Source organism: Rhodnius prolixus, unplaced genomic scaffold (genome assembly GCF_049639745.1).
Source record: "Rhodnius prolixus isolate KJV_2025 unplaced genomic scaffold, Rpr scaffold_2, whole genome shotgun sequence".
NCBI lineage: Eukaryota > Metazoa > Arthropoda > Insecta > Hemiptera > Reduviidae > Rhodnius > Rhodnius prolixus.
In genome coordinates, this window is record NW_027411592.1 from 26,133,329 (window position 1) to 26,149,410 (window position 16,082).

General features: G+C 31.3%; 2 protein-coding genes across 3 annotated transcripts; one reads left to right on the forward strand and one right to left on the reverse strand.

The window, feature by feature from the left end:
• The first annotated feature begins 2,627 nt into the window (after nucleotides 1-2,627).
• Nucleotides 2,628-13,732, forward strand: LOC141449323 (actin nucleation-promoting factor WASL-like). 2 transcript variants are annotated; one of them, XM_074118615.1, is made up of 10 exons: nucleotides 2,631-2,869; nucleotides 3,073-3,172; nucleotides 3,459-3,686; nucleotides 3,902-4,001; nucleotides 5,895-6,691; nucleotides 9,215-9,432; nucleotides 10,260-11,777; nucleotides 11,916-12,275; nucleotides 13,456-13,533; nucleotides 13,612-13,732. In XM_074118615.1, the coding sequence occupies exons 2-6, from the start codon at nucleotides 3,074-3,076 to the stop codon at nucleotides 9,371-9,373; spliced, it is 1,383 nt and encodes a 460-aa protein (XP_073974716.1). In that variant the 5' UTR covers nucleotides 2,631-2,869; nucleotide 3,073; the 3' UTR covers nucleotides 9,374-9,432; nucleotides 10,260-11,777; nucleotides 11,916-12,275; nucleotides 13,456-13,533; nucleotides 13,612-13,732. The 2 variants fall into 2 exon arrangements, with proteins under 2 accessions (XP_073974717.1, XP_073974716.1); XM_074118616.1 differs by lacking the exon at nucleotides 10,260-11,777 and having other exon boundaries at nucleotides 2,628-2,869.
• Nucleotides 13,686-15,006, reverse strand: Manf (mesencephalic astrocyte-derived neurotrophic factor). Its single transcript, XM_074118623.1, has 4 exons — nucleotides 14,737-15,006; nucleotides 14,424-14,569; nucleotides 14,170-14,311; nucleotides 13,686-14,083 (listed from the first exon to the last, which is right to left on the reverse strand). The coding sequence occupies exons 1-4, from the start codon at nucleotides 14,828-14,830 to the stop codon at nucleotides 13,917-13,919; spliced, it is 549 nt and encodes a 182-aa protein (XP_073974724.1). The 5' UTR covers nucleotides 14,831-15,006; the 3' UTR covers nucleotides 13,686-13,916.
• Nucleotides 15,007-16,082: the final 1,076 nt, after the last annotated feature.

Genomic DNA, 16,082 nt, shown 5'->3' on the forward strand with positions numbered 1-16,082 from the left:
AAGAAAATATGAACACGATTCACAGCAATAGTTCTAGTTATAGAATGAATATTTTTCGATGAATATCCATCTGTCGTCAAGAAAATGTACTAATAGTTCATAAAAAGAATAACAGAATGTACTAGAATCGTACACAAATATGTGCTTCGAGCAGAGGGAAAAAGTAGAAACATATATTATAGGCACTGTCAATGGTGAGCACACGCATAACATATACAGTGTCGAACAAAAGTCTACATACTCCACAATATTTCAGGAATTTTCAAAATAAAGAATTATTAGAGTTAAAATGTGATTTAAACATTTGTAACTATTGTTACTAAATATATAAATGAGAGATGAAAAGAGCTCTGCCATCTCCCATTGCATATAAATAAAAAGATCGGAGTTCCCTGAACAGAAGTCCACATACACAACTGATAAATTCAATATTATAATAATACTTACTAGTTAGGGTGGGTAAATCTTAATATTTACAAATTTATTAGTTATAGTTGAAACGTAAATATAGGCGGATTTAGTTAAGAATTTATTATTATTTAAAATGGTTCACCAAAGAAAGGAAATTCCTGTGTCAAAACGCAGATTAATAGTTAAATTAAATAATCAAGGATTTTCATATCGTAACATTGCAAACATTATTCAAAGAAGTCACGCGAGATATCCTTTCCGACCGAGATAAAAGACAAATTTTCAGGGTGTATGCAGACTTTTGTTCAGCACTGTATGTGTCCGTACAGTTAAAGGGTTTTAAGAAAACAAACGTTTGGCTACTGCAATTTATATATTAGTAACTAGATTATTTATAGTCATTATAGGATTGTTATTGATATCTTTTCTTTTTTTTTAATTTAAGCTACTACTGATACTTAATGTTCCTCTCCGGGTGGAGTCTATGCGGTCTGCCCAATCATACAGACTCGGTCTTTAGTTTGATAGCGCAGCTATCACGTTAAGTTTGATTGAGCTTCGCTGGTTGTTTAAGTTGCGAGGAGAGCTGCTATACCTGAACTAAATTCCGTGGTTTGATAGAGATACAGATATCTGTTCATTGTGAAACTCTGGAGCCGAGGAGGACATTTTCCACTTTGTGGATGAATGTTCGATTCTAAACTAAATTCGCCGACTTTGGCTTGGTCGTCGCTTCTCATCCAGATTATTTTTACCTTCAAATTGAGAATTGTATATTTTATTCTGCTTTTAGCTCTAGATTTTTTCTGGTTTCTTTTCATTTATGTATTCACTTTTTTCTTTTCGCTTAATAGCGTCGTAAAATTTTTCTTGCATTTAATTTATTTAAAATTTTTTGAAAGTAATGTATTTTATTTTTACACCAGTTTTTCTTGCCGTACTTTTGTACTTATCTTTCTATGCTTTATATAAAGTTAACATTTTTAATCTATAATGTGCATGTCTACTTCCGCAGACGGATTTCAGTCCATACCGTAAAATACTTATTTATATATTTCTTTTTTATTTTTCTCTAATTTTGTAAATAAATTATTATTATTATATTATTTAAAAAAAAAGTTATTGTTGATTCTAGGAAGACTGATATTTCATTAAAGAAACGATTCTTTTTGTCTTCGTATCTAAACAAATTATTTAAAGCATCTTTAATAACATTTCTGAAAATAATTTATAGATTAAAAAAATCTTTTATTTTTCATTTTAAAGATGAGTAAATGTTCAAGTTAAAATAGCTAGAAAAAAAAGAGAAGGTAAGGTACTATTCTTTGATTATTTAGCCCAATTGCCTCAAGGAATAAAGCAGGGTCAATGTATTTGATATAATCAACAATTATTTTGGATTAAGAACCTGGACGCCCACACAGTTGCTGATAATTTTAAGGTACCAATCAATAGACAATTATTCCAAAGTTAAAGTACAATAATACATTCGCACGACTCTCTCTTCTGAACATCACAAAAGTTTCATTTATATTTTCTAATCAACGTTTCACTATTACTTGAAGAGTTTCATTTTACAAACATGTATGCAATATGTTTATCTGAAGAAGGATTATCCCGTTCCTTCTCAAGATTTCTTGTTCAAAATTCAATGGTTCCTTGCTTCAAGAAATCATTCTGCCGAGCTCAAAACAGCGCTTACACTCAAGTTTTGCACCTTCGTTAAATCTTGCACGTGCGACTTCTTACATGAATGCATTCAGGGCAGTACACACTACTTCATACCACAAAAGACCATACCTAATATAATTTCGCTAATTGTAACTGTACATTTCTTATTTTCAATTAGTAAACAAAATGAAGCAAGACATGTGTTCACTTTATTGCAGGATATTCCTCTGCAGTTCTTTAACATGAAAGTAACTGGTCAAATTCAAAATGTGGCGCATTTTTAATTCTGTACAGAATTGAATTTGTTCTCAAATCGCTACCACTTTGTAAGTGCTTTGAGGGGCCTCCCAGATTCAAGTAAATTTTTTGTCGATTTTGTTTTAATGATTTATTTCAATTACTACATTGTAGTATTTTCATTACTAGGTACGCGTAGTTTATTAAAATAAAAAACTAAAGGAAAATGAATTGCTATGGTTTTAATTAAACAATGGAAATCAGACAAGAAGAAAGTTATTTCGAATAGTATGTATATTAATCATTTGTATCGATAAGATGTCTTCAATAAAGCTGGCGTATCGATCTTTTATTCGATGTTGCTCAGATTTGGAAGTAAAAATAAGGTAGCACAAAGGCAGGTCAAGTGATGTGTGGCCGTGGCCAGACGTTTTGAGTATGGTTAAATTATCAGCTGATGAGTAATTTTTTGTCAAGTAAATGGCGATAACACGCAGTCTTGGTTCCATTAGACTTTAAAGAGTGATTGTATCTATGACGACTATTATATGTAAGTATTTTCATCTTTAATTTATCTAAAGATGTCTCTTAATATTGATGGTAAAATCAAATCATATTAGTTTTCTCAATAGTAACGTGATCCTTAAGCATTTTTAATGTAAACAGTAATAAGCATTTCTTTCTTCTTCTTTATTCTGTATTGAAAAAAACTTGTAAAGTGTTCATTGAGTGATTACATTCTATTTTCTCCAGAATGCCGATTGCAACAATCATGCCCGAGTATAAAAGCTCAGTACTTCTCTCTGCAGAAGAAAATGAACAGATTTTTTCTTTACTTGGACCTAGATGCCAGGTACGTTTTGAGTAGCGCTCTCAATTATTTCATAAAAGGGATTAGTGCCAAACTGAGATTACCATGTAGCAAAAATAAACTTTGCTTAAAATTAAAATATTTTGTTAGGAATAGCAACTAACTTATATCTCTTTAGGGTTTTATTAATAATTGGAATAATCATTAATTCAATATTTGAATTTAGCAGTCTTTATTTTTTTTTAAAAAAAGGAGTTGAATAATGTTATATTTATATAAATTTATTAAACTTGAATAGTAATCGTTTCTTTGACTTTTTTTAAAACAGACTTTGGCAACAACGGTAGTGGAATTGTATGCAACCAGTGGCCGTGATAATGATGAGTGGCACAGACTGGAAACAGGAGTCCTTTGTTTAGTTAAAGATAACAGTCGCCGTTCTTATTTTTTTAGATTATTTTGTCCGTTACGTAAACAGCTTTTATGGGAACATGAAGTTTACAATAACTTGCAGTATCTCGCTTTGACTCCTTATCTTCATTCTTTTGAAGCTGAGGTAAGTTAACCCTAGGTTTCATTTTTAACTTGCTTCAAAAAAAAAAAAAAAATTCTTTGGTGAAGGTTTATGTGAAATTTGCTTTAAAGCAGCTAAGGAAAAATATCTTATGTAGTTATTATGACATTTTTATTGAAATCACTTTATACTTTCACATAACTGAGTAAATTATAAAATTTTGAAGATGTTAATTTATAATAAACTGGATGTTATAGGACTGCATTACTGGTTTTAACTTCGCTAACGAAGATGAAGGAGCTCAACTTCAAAATGTCCTTTTACAAAAGTTGGAATATAAAAAACAACGCAGGCTGGGTAAGTGCTTGTTTATTTTTTCAAAGGAAACTACTTGATTTTCTTTTCTCTGCTTGACAAAAATTCATTTTTTTAAAATATGATCTCAGAAATTACTATTTACTTGACATTTTCGCCATTTAAAGTTTGGACAAAATAAACGTGAAAAGTTTGAGCACTATTGACTTTAGTGCTTAACACTGTCTGTTTAATATATAATTCATTGATGTAGAAAATTTAACTTTAAAGTGGTGTAATCGGGGACTAAGCTTAGAAGAATTCTAATGATTATGTGAACAAATATATTTATTCAGGACCGAAAAGAAAAATACGTTCCTGCTAATAGTGTAAGCTGTTATTCAATGTTTCAGGCCACCACTCCCTTTGTAAAATTAATTTATAATAATGCATTTTTTTCCTCTCCATCCTTAACAGCTCTTGAAAAGATGTTCAAAATGTCGAATACCAATCAAAATTCTTTATGAGAGAAACTCATTTTTTTCCATTACCTTTTGTTTTACTCGACTGTACTAGCAATGAATTTTCCACTTCCTGAATCTTTTTTCTTCTTCTTTTTTATCCTACGCCTTCAAGTTCAATGGCTACTTCGGCTGTGAGACATCTGGCATATCCAACATATTTTTTTTTTTTTTTTGGGTGGTTTCGTGGATTAATTCGGTCGAAGTGCTTCTGAAGGTAATCTTCCTTTAGTATTTCCAAGCACCTCTCACTGCTTCCCTTGTGCTTTACCCCTTTGCTCCTCGGCCATTTTCGATCGATTATTCCAGAATAATATTCTGAACAGCCTATCGTCGAGATCTTTAGAAAGGCCGTTTGCTTGTTTAAAATTATTTTATTATTTTATTTTATTGTATTTGTCGCAATTTAATTATTGTAATTTTATTGTTGTGGGCAGCTTTCGGCGGCAATTGCCAGTCGTTCAGTGAGACAGGGGGCCCCCACTTATTGAATCATCTTCATTGAGAATTTATATTTTCTTTATTACAATTATTGTTGAAAAACTGTAATCGAAGTTGTCCTTCGAAGAGAGGAAGAATTATTTGACTTCGTAGACAAATTTTTCCCAACAGAATAACAAAATTTGTTTATTAAAACTTCTCTTAGAAGAAAAATAATTCAAAAACATAAAATTATAACTATTTCACAGAGCTCTAGTTGTTTATTAGTTAAAAGTTAATCACAGCTAGTATTAGGAACATTCATACAATGAAAAATAAATTTATTAATCAAATTTAGGTATTTAGGATTTGCTATATTCTGATTTTGGGCAGAATTTTTCTTTTTAACAAGTTTCTTTTATAATTCATGTCTTGGTACATCAAGTTCTCTAAGGAATTTTTTTTTGGTTCAAGACGGTAGAATCATTGAATAGAAGCACGCGTGACTCTCATGTTCATATATTTATGTTTCACTTAGGCTGCATTAACCGTTCACTCAGGTCCGAATAGAAAAATAACTTCCTGCTAATAGTGTAAGCTAATATTCAATGTTTCAGGCTATCACTCTCTTTGAAATGACTAACTGTTCATATTAATAGATTGGAACATCTATTGTAATAACAGATTACACTATCACTAATTTCTACTCCGTCATTGCGATATAATAGTGGATATAGCTACTCTTTTTCCATGCATAATTATTAATTATCGGGTTCTGGCTGCCTAAGCTACAAAAATTCGTTTTTCAATGTTATTTGATATTAAAAATTAAAAAAAAAAATATTGTAGCATTAACCCTTAAAAATTACTCTTAAGAATATGTTTCATTTTCCAAATTTGGATGTTTCATGTTTATTTATTTTATTTACTATTTATTTTTGTTGTGTAGTCCTTAAAACCGTCGCAGAATTTTTGATGCTATAATAATGTTCATTTTATAAAATTGTGTTTATAGAGAAGAAGCAGAGGAGTCAGAATAACCTTTTGAATAATACGGCGACTGGTCATGGTCATTATAGAACAGCACCTCAACCTAACGGAACTACTTCTCTTGCCGGAAGCACATCCTCGCTTTACAATCAGTCTTCAGTCAGAACTAGTTCAGGGATTAGCAAAAAAGAAGGAAAAAAGAAATTAACCAAAGCTGACATAGGAAAACCACAAAACTTTCGACATATCTCTCATGTGGGCTGGGACCCGAATAAAGGATTTGATTTTGATAAAGTAGAAGATCCGCAACTGAAACAGTTTTTCGAAGAAGCTGGTGTATCAGAAAATCATCTAAGAGACCGAGATACAAGAGAATTTATTTATGATTTTATAAATGCACATGGCGGGATTGAAGCGGTAAAAGAAGCAGTAGAACCTCCACCGGTTCCAGTACGAGCTAGGCCTCCTCCGCCTCCACCAAATAGAGCACCTCCAGTAGCACCTCCGCAGCCACCGCCACCTCCCCCTCCAATTAGGACTCTACCACCGAGAAATATGTCGGGTGCTACTGCATCATTTCCAACCTCTGCAGAGATACCTCCGCCACCGCCTCCCATTCCGTCTTATCCTCCTCCACCTCCAGTTGTACAACCTCCAGAAGACAATTGTAGATCAGCATTGTTGCAAGAAATCCGTTCTGGTACCACACTTAGACCTGTGAGTATGTCGCCAGCGGAAAGCAAAAGATCGTCAACAGCTAGCTCTAGAGGGGAGTTGTTGGATCAAATAAGGCAGGGTGTGGAACTTAAACCTGTCAATATGGTACGTAACTTGCATGTATAAAATAATTGGATTGTTGGTGGACAATAAATTACTTTAGTCATTTTCTTATTTTTAGTTTTTATAGTAGCTATTAAAAATAGAGTCATTCCATTAACTCTAGAAGTGATCCGTACGAAAAGTCGGTTATATTTAGGAATGTATTATTTGATGTCCTATAGTTTCTATTTTATTCGGTTATTTGATCTGAACGTCTTCTTGTTTTAAATTTCTTCTCTTCTGCCCACTGTGGCACCTCTTTATAGTGGTATACACTCCAGACTGATATTGTTATTAGGATGTGAGAAGACTATATTCCAGAAAGACTGTATAGACCGATTAATCGGGAAGTTGACTTTGGAGAAACATATAGGCTATTTCCACTTAAACTTATTGTTCGATTTTTTGGACGTCTGTAAATTTTAATTGGCTCCCGTGTGTGGATTCTTGTGTTAGTCTTGGCTTAAATTTCTATTTTTTACATATCATATTCAGAGAGTTTTACATATAGTTCTTCCTCATATACGGATAGTAATAATCGTATCAATGCATATTATAATTGTTATCTTCTTCATTAATTTAGTGATAGAGGTTACCCTTAATTAAACTTTACCAAAGATTGTTTTTTACGGGACAGCCATTAGTTTTAAGTTACTGAGTAACGGACCTTAAACCTTTTCTTATTAGAAACATTGCCAATCAATCTTTGCAATCTTGGCAGTTTATAGCATTGTTAAAAACCAATTCTCTTGCCACAGATATTCGACCTTGACTCGATATGGTCCTTCTAAGGGGAAATATTTGTTGAATAACTCCCATATACTTCAGGCCGTCCTCTTTTTGTGAGAGTAGTGCTTCATAATTTGTTCATGAATGATTTCTCATATTTATTTGGCGCAAACTAAATGTGCAGATAGAGACCGATTCAATCTCAATATCTTCTTTATAGCTACAGTTGCTTTGTGGAAATCAAATTTCTAGCCTTATTCTTAGGTTACGTATGTGTTTATGAACATTCTAGCTCAATAAATTTATCATCGTAGAAAGTTTGAATTTTATTTTTCATCATGATTTCTTCCGTTAAAATTATAGGTCAAATTTTCTCCTTGGGAAAGTAGCATTTAGAAGAGGAAATTTTAAATTTTTACATTTTTCTCGGAAATTGCTTTAACTGTTCTATTCAAACTATGTACCCTCAGAGCACTTCTGGAGATTACAAAATTTATTTAAAACATTTTTCTTTGAAAACTCTGTGTAGCTTTTATGTGGACTCTCGAGATAATTTTTTTGTTTCTTCTTCTTCAATCTTAAGGCTGAAACAAAAATTTGAGAACGGAACTCCCACACTGTTTACCTACAAAACGCACACACATTATATTGTGTGACACTAATAAAATATTTTTTATCCAGGCCTCCAAACATCTATTTCAGAAAAAGGTATTTGAAATGTTTTGCAGCCCTAATTGTTTTGAAAAAAATGTTATCTTCATTTCAATGAAGAGGGATAAAATATTAAGAGAATTCAAATCCGAACGGTGGATTTTGATGATGCGTTGCATGTTTCAATTTTTTTCAACGAAAGTTTTCTCATTTTTGCACATGTTCAAGTTATAAAAAGCTAACCCCTCCTCTGAATTTATATCAAAACTCTCAATGACTCTATCGCATTTTCTCTTTTATGTTAAATTGGAATATACGAATAAACGGAATTGCTCTATTATGTTAAACTAATACACGAAAATAAAATATGAGCAATATTGCATGCGTTTTGATTAATTCCATAGAATAAGTTTCTATAAGTATTTTAAAAAAACAATACGACCTAATGTTATATTTATTTTTTTTTTATTTTTTAATGTTTAAGGCGCGTCAACATCTAAGGTTATTGGCGCCCGGAGCTTTTTTCAGTGCACTGCCGGCCTCCGGACGGTGTTCTCTCGTTACAGACAACACTGTCCATCACCGGACAGTGAGCTGTAAGAAGCTCCTAGGAAGAGAAAATCTAAGGGTCAGCAGCTGGATTCGAACCCGGGACCTCCGCGTGGGAGTCCAGTTCGCTAACCGCATAGCTAATCACTTCCTTATTATTATTTTATTATTATTATTTTTTCCATCGAAGTCGTCTTCCTTGTTGGAAATGGGTAATATTACTCTAAAAATAAAATAATATAATAATAATTATTGTCTTTTTTTCCTTCTACAATAAGTAAAACATATAGAATGACCATTTGCATAAACATACCTACTCATGGTCTTTACGAAGTGCAGGTTTCAACCAAATATAAGTAAATACATTCTAATTGATTTTTTTTTTTTAATCTCAAAATATAAAACATGGCTAATCCAAGGGAACAAAAACAACAAATTGTTGCTGAACTAACTTCAATTTCTTTTTTCATGTATACATGTTTTTTCCATGATCTTTTAAAATATTGTTAAGATTTATTTGAATGCCGACAGTCTAGTAAAAATTATTTTAAAAAAGAAAAAACCAGATACTACATTAGTTAATTTAAAAATTGCTAGGCATCTTCACAGCAGAATCAACCGAACCCACCGGTTCAGAATTCATTGGCAGGTGCCCTAGCCCGAGCTTTAGCTGAGAGATCTAAAGACATTCACGGTGACAGCAGTGGATCGAGTGACGATGACGATGAAGAAGATGACGAGGAATGGGAGGATTAGGAATAAAACTAATCGAACAGCCTACCAAGGGAAGCCTTCTACTATCTCGTCGTATACCGGTTTGTTAACTTTTTTATTTGTTTTTAACATTATTATTCACTCACCCTAATAGAAGTTTGCTCCCTGGTTCGCACTTGGAAGTCCTGAGTTCTATCTACGAAAACTGTACTGAGAGTTTCCTTCCGAGGAGCCTCTAATGCTCGCTTCGAAGCTGATGGGCCGTGTTTGTTTTTTGTAATCAGAGAATATTCTAAAGGCAGGCAGCGGTGAGAGGTTCCGTGTGCCAAAGTACTGAAAAAAATATCACACTAGTAACCTCTCTTGCGCCTTCTGTAAGTTTTGGATTCGTTCTTGGGCTAGCATTTCGTTTGGCCTTTCCCAGAATATTATTGTATTGTTAACCTCGAAAGTTTGAAATTATTGTTAATAATTAGTTGTACTTACCAGTGCGATTTTGAAATTTCAAAGATTTTTTACATCAGATTTAAACACTATATTTACAAAAATTATCAGTGAGCATACTTATTGTGTTTATTAAAATTATTGTTTTCATTATTATTACATTATGATTAATGTAACTTTTATTAAATTGATGTAGTGGTTTTGTATCTTTCTTAGCTCCTTTCTTCCATTACTTTAATTTGTAGTACATTAGTAAATTGGCACTTGCAAGGGATATTAAATAAATCTATAAGAAATCTACATACCCGAAAAATGATGAAGAAAGTATCTATTATACATTGTAATAGAATGTATTCCAAATTTTAACATTCAAAATACGGGAATGTATGAAATTCATATATGTTAGAAAGTTATTATAAAGAGACTGACAGATACACTTTATTTATGCACAGTAACTAGACTACAGTATTACATTTAATTTCAGATTTTAATCATCAGATCCTGGACTTTGTCTTGATGAAGTTCTTTGGAAAATGTTACGAAACCATTGTTGTTGCAGAACTAACTTCAATTACTTCACCAGTAACATTGTTTATAAAACATTATAATTAATTTATGTACGAAAAAAAAGAGAAAAAAATCAGGAAACCCCTTTCTTTCCCAATCATTCGCCATTCATTTCGCGGAAAGAACTTGAGAAAAAAAAAATGTGAGAAAGTTCATTATCAACGTTGATGATGATGCCAGTTAAAAGATTTTTTACATCAAATTTAAACACTATATTTACAGAAATTATCAGTGAACCATACTTATTGTGTTTATTAAAATTATTGTTTTTATTGTTATTACATTATGATTAATGTAACTGTTATTATATGGTTTATGTAATTAGCTTTAATATAATACTACTCTTTATCCATTATTATATTTTTTTTTGTATCATTAATGAAGTTAATTTCTATGGCAGTATTTGGGTTAATTTTGATTTGTTCAAGAAATTTATAGACGCTAGAATCCTGAACATTATAGAATGATTCAATTAAAATTTTTACAGAAGGAAGAAAGAATATTTTTAATTTCAGTTGTTATTTTTTATTTTGCCAAGCTTACGACCTTGGAACTGTCATCTTCAGGACTATTCACAGTTCATATTTTTTTACATTATTATGTAAAAGGTTCGAGTTTTTTTAAAAAAAAAAAAAAAAAAAAAAGAGCTTGGCAAAAATAAGAAATAATGACTGGAATTGGTAAATATTCTTTCTTCCTTCTGGAATTAATGAATCCATCACCAAAAACAATTAAAATTAATTTTCACATTTTCTGTATTTCTCTTCTCTGATTGACGTTTGTTCTTGTATATTATTGCTTAATAGCATAATGTTCTAAGGGCAATTCAATGTATTAATTGTACATTTGCATTCAACCTAGCATTAAGCAAACTCCGTAGCTATGAATGCGGTCTAAATTGTGACTAATACATATAAAGAAATATTAGACCATTTAAATTTTTCATGTTCATTTAATTTATTTAATTAAAGAAGAAGAGGGATTATTTTTTCAGTCTTTTTTTTTTATTAAAAGAAATTAACAGGGAAGGTTAGTGCTACTTATTTATCTAAACTACTAAGATAACCACTGTACTAATTAAGCTTAGTATTTTTAACATCAAAATTGTGAAGAATACATTGAATAAACCATATGTATTTATTTTTATTTTAATCAGTTGCCCTATTTAAAAAACAATTGTAAGTAGTGAAATAAAAAATTCATTTCAAATAAAATCCCTTAAGGATAAAAGCCAAATAATTCCAACTACAGTTAAGTCTGGCTACAAATCAACGTTGTCGCGCGGAAATAACATCACGGAGAGCTGAATGGATAGTTTGAAAATTAATTTTAATGAATTTGAGAATTTCTATAAATTTTATTGGCCCTCCTACGTGCATAGAACTGTTTTGATTGTATCAAATTTTCAAAGTTGAGTGTTCATCATTTTTTTTAGGTACGTCCTTCAACGGCATTAATAGGTCATTTATAAATGATTGTCTTAGTTTGTAGAGTCAAAAAGTTGCCATTAAAATAAGTTGAGAACTTTTTCTTATTTCTGATTATTGTGTTAATTTTCATTTTTTAATTTAAGGCGCGTCAAGATCTGAGGACGTTGACACCAGGAACTTTTTTTTCATTGCACAACTGGCCTCCAGACAGAGTCCTCTCGTTTCAGACAACACTGCCCATCACCTGACAGTGAGCTGCAAGAAAGTCCTAGGAAGAGAAATTCATCTGGATTCGAACCCGGGATCTCGCCTTGGAATCCAGTATACGCTAACCATTGAGCTAATCCCTTCTCTTTTGTGTTACTAATCATTGTGATTATTATTTTACTACCAATTTTTAGCATTTGTAACACACGTTTGCGAAGAAAAAGATAGAAATCTATAAACTACGTGTAAAGATAAAAGCCCGCACATCATAAATCAGTTGGGTTAAAGTTAAAAAGGTGGGTATCTTTCATTTCAGATAGACGTTAAGAGGCTGGGTGGCGAAAAAATAAATATGTTTCTGTCGTTATTGTAAAAATTGCGTGTTTTTTATTTTTGTTTTCACCATGCTTGTGAAATGAATGTCCAAGTCCAGGCACCGATAATTTTATTTTTTCCAAGAACCTTTTGAAGAGCCATTTCCAGTACCAGCAGAAATTTCTGTTTTAAACAAGTTTTACAAGTTTTAAACAACTTGTTCTTCCACTACTTTTTAAAATTCATACATCATATTTTTTTATTCCTAACTTTTCAGAAATAAATTTATAAGTATAGAGAAAGAATCATATAATTTTTATATTCAGCCATCTTTTTATAGCAGGATTAAACAGAGTTTCACACTACATTCCAGGTTTGGTTGATCGGAAACATTCCGACACTGAATAAGAAAGGGCTGCTGTAAGAAAAACGTTCCAAACTTTTGAAGTTCAGGTTTTTGTTACGACGCTTACACGCTCTTTCACTTATCAATGCTGTTCCGAGCACCACGTCTTGTATTCAGTGAAACAAATCAAATATTTTTGTATGTAGGCAAATAAACGAATGGAACTTTTCAGTAATTTTCTGCTTATGATGCAGTTTTGCATCATACCGTTCGCCCCCACCCTCTATTCTAATATCGCAGCAAAAGCTATCCTTTGCTAGAACTTAAAACTACGGTAAGTTTTTAGTAACTAAAGATATTATTAAAACACCACAAATCAAATGATTTAATAATTTTACAAGCTTATAAATTTTTAGCTTTCTTTCTCTCTTCATCCGTATTTAATTCTCGCTACGATGAAAATAATTTTATCTTTGACTTCCCACTTCTCTAAGTCGTGAACACTGTTCTTGTAAATGCGAATTAAGGGAGGTTATAAAACATTAGTTATGAATGAATACATGGACGTGTTTGTTGTCGTGTAGATTTCCCAATGACTAAATTATTTCAGTGGTTATTTTGCATATCTCTTTATGCAGCTGTGTGGCTGTCAGTTTTAACCACAAGTGTGTACAGTGTATTTGTTGAGGAATGGAAGGAAATAATAAAATTTTCTCCTGCAATAATAATAATTCTATTTGCAGTAAGTCAACTTACAGTAAATAAATTTAATTTTCGTGTTCGTAACTAAATTAACTTTTCAAAACATATTTCAGGTTTATTCAATCATTGTTATATTATGGAGGGTATACACTTTTAATGACTGTCCAGAAGCAGCTGAAGAACTTCAAGAGGTTACTATCATTTATTTTAAAAGTGAATATACATGCAAATCTTGAATGATTCTTATTTAATTTCTTCTCTTTTTCTAGCAAATCAAGAAAACGAAAGAGGAACTGAAGCAGAAAGGACTTATATTTTGATCAAAGTATTTTAATCATCCAGGTTTCAAATAAATATATATATTTATAGCTAAATAAATAATCACATTAATCCACTTTTTTTTATTATAAACCTATAATAAATTATAATACAAATTTACTGACAATGTACAGAAAACATTTCGCTCAAAAGAGCAAATTTTTGTACCTACGACAATTATTCACAAAAATCCAATTTATCACTTAATCTTAGAAGTCCATAAATGGTATGTATCCCTCGTAGTACTATTCCACGATTACAGTTCGTCTTTGAGGTACTTAGGCTTCAATTCTTGTATCCTTTTAATGAAATCCGTTTTTTCTATACAACCTTCACATACTTCATCCCAATCACTTAGTATTTTTTTAAGGTCCCTTACTTTAAGTTTCTTTAAATCCACAGTTTTAAGGTCAATAGTTTTATCTGTAAGTATAAAATTTTTAAAAAAAACTTGTAAAATGTGCTAGTGTCAAAGTAAGACAAAGGAATTACTTATGCATAAACAATACCATATCTTAGCGCACATATTCCTCCTACTTTAGACGACAGTCTTTCACACAACTTGTCAATTGGTAAAGAGTATGACAGAGGTTTCGATAAGTCTCTTAATATGCTTGTAGCAGATTCTTCTAATCCTCCAAGGTAATAACACTGAAATCAAGGCAGTCACAATAGCATCAATGTCCTTTATATTTTAGGAATTGGAAAGTAAGATATATACTGCAATAATAATACAATTTTATACTAGAATGTAAGTACTTACAAATTTGTTATCTTTAAGCTTGGCGCTATTATTACTATTCGCCGTAGTTTTACAGAATTTCTTAAATTCTTTTTCAATTAATTTAGGATCAGATTTAACTTTATCAGACAATTGGGAACTAAATCTTTCCAATACTGAGAAACATACTGAAAAAATTAAGATTTTTTGTTAATGAGAAAAACTCCTTCAGGCAGCTACAGCTTTAAAGAACAAAACAATCAGATGGGTAGCACTGATTTTGTTCATTTACATTACAGTTCATAAGCCAGTAGCATTAAATATTCAGACTAGAATATAGGAATTTTGGTCTTACCTTCACAATCTTCCCTCTTAAGTGCATGTATTTGCCGAAGGAACAAACAAACAATAGAAAAGTACAAAATATATTTTAAGTCTGTTCTCGTCATTGTTTTAAATTTTTAAAGACAACCGGTATTCAGAATACTATTAGGGCCAAAAAGTATAAAATTAATCACTTTCCTTATTCAAGATTCAGTGTTATCTGCCCGGTTCACCTAAACACCATACAGAGTGAATGGAATATGGAATAGTCTACATCCTATAGAAAACGTTAACCTCACATTCGTACAAGACAAATGTCTCTTTTCCATTGGCTGTTACAATTAAGCGCGTATTTCAAAAAGAATACTTTTTAAATTTAACGTTCAAGTGAAATTATTGGTTTCTAATGAAAGTTTCGATTTTTTCCAAATAACAAATTGTTATTTTACAAATTAACCTTATTTTTAATGGAGTATGAATTCAAATGATGAAGTATTTTTCTACTTTTGATGCATTCTTTTACTACTTTGGTATGATAAATACGCTTTAAATTTCTTAGTAAAGACGATTCGCAAGAAATATTCTTACATGTAATGTGAATACACTTTTACAAGTAAATTCAAATAGACTTACATTTAAATATTTAATATTTCAAGCCCTTCTTTAAACAGATTTTATTTCCAATTTTAATTATCTTAAAAAAAAAAAAAGACGTGTAAAAGTCCAGCTGGCTTTGAGTTAAACTTAGCGGCCAAAATTTACTGAATTTACATTTATTTAGAATACTCTTAAATTGTTTTCATAATAAAATCATTCTACAACTTTTATTTTTGTAACCGAACCTTGTATGATTACAATTTTTTCGTTTTGCCGTTTCTTCATATTCTTAACGTTTGGTGGTTGCCTCATTCTTTTGATCATTGCGAAATTATAAGCAACTTTTCAGTTGGTAATCGGTACGAATCTATGGCTTTTCAGAAATGTTCATTCTTCTTGGCTATCCTGCCTCCTGACTTCTCCAAAAATAATTTCTCAGGATCTTTTTTCCCTAAGGTTTATTATATTATGTGACTGATCGAAAGAAAGGATGTAATTTTTTAATCATTCAGGAACGTATTATTGGTACGCACTTCTATACTGCCAGCCACAAAATGAATGAAGAATAGATAATCAAGAAACATAATGCTTCAATAAGAAAAAAAAAAAAAATCGACCTTTGTAGAAAAACGAATGTCCTTATATTTTATTTTATCAAGAGAAAAGTAGGCCCTTCTTCATTCCTTCAACAGCAAATACTCCTAATCTACCAACTGTAGAAACTACAGTCCTTCAAATACATTCAAATAAAAAAAAGAACTTTTGTGGAGGTGTAAGTTT

What these genes read in the sequence shown, in the direction of transcription:
- Manf (XM_074118623.1), bottom strand. Translation starts at nt 14,830, where the DNA reads ATGACGAGAACAGACTTAAAATATATTTTGTACTTTTCTATTGTTTGT. An exon ending in AGCTTAAAGATAACAAATTT is followed by an intron (nt 14,312 to 14,423) that starts GTAAGTACTTAC and finishes CCTTGATTTCAG; the next exon opens with TGTTATTACCTTGGAGGATT. An exon ending in AATATGTGCGCTAAGATATG is followed by an intron (nt 14,084 to 14,169) that starts GTATTGTTTATG and finishes TTATACTTACAG; the next exon opens with ATAAAACTATTGACCTTAAA.
- LOC141449323 (XM_074118616.1), top strand. Translation starts at nt 3,074, where the DNA reads ATGCCGATTGCAACAATCATGCCCGAGTATAAAAGCTCAGTACTTCTC. An exon ending in TACTTGGACCTAGATGCCAG is followed by an intron (nt 3,173 to 3,458) that starts GTACGTTTTGAG and finishes TTTTTAAAACAG; the next exon opens with ACTTTGGCAACAACGGTAGT. An exon ending in TAAAAAACAACGCAGGCTGG is followed by an intron (nt 4,002 to 5,894) that starts GTAAGTGCTTGT and finishes TTGTGTTTATAG; the next exon opens with AGAAGAAGCAGAGGAGTCAG.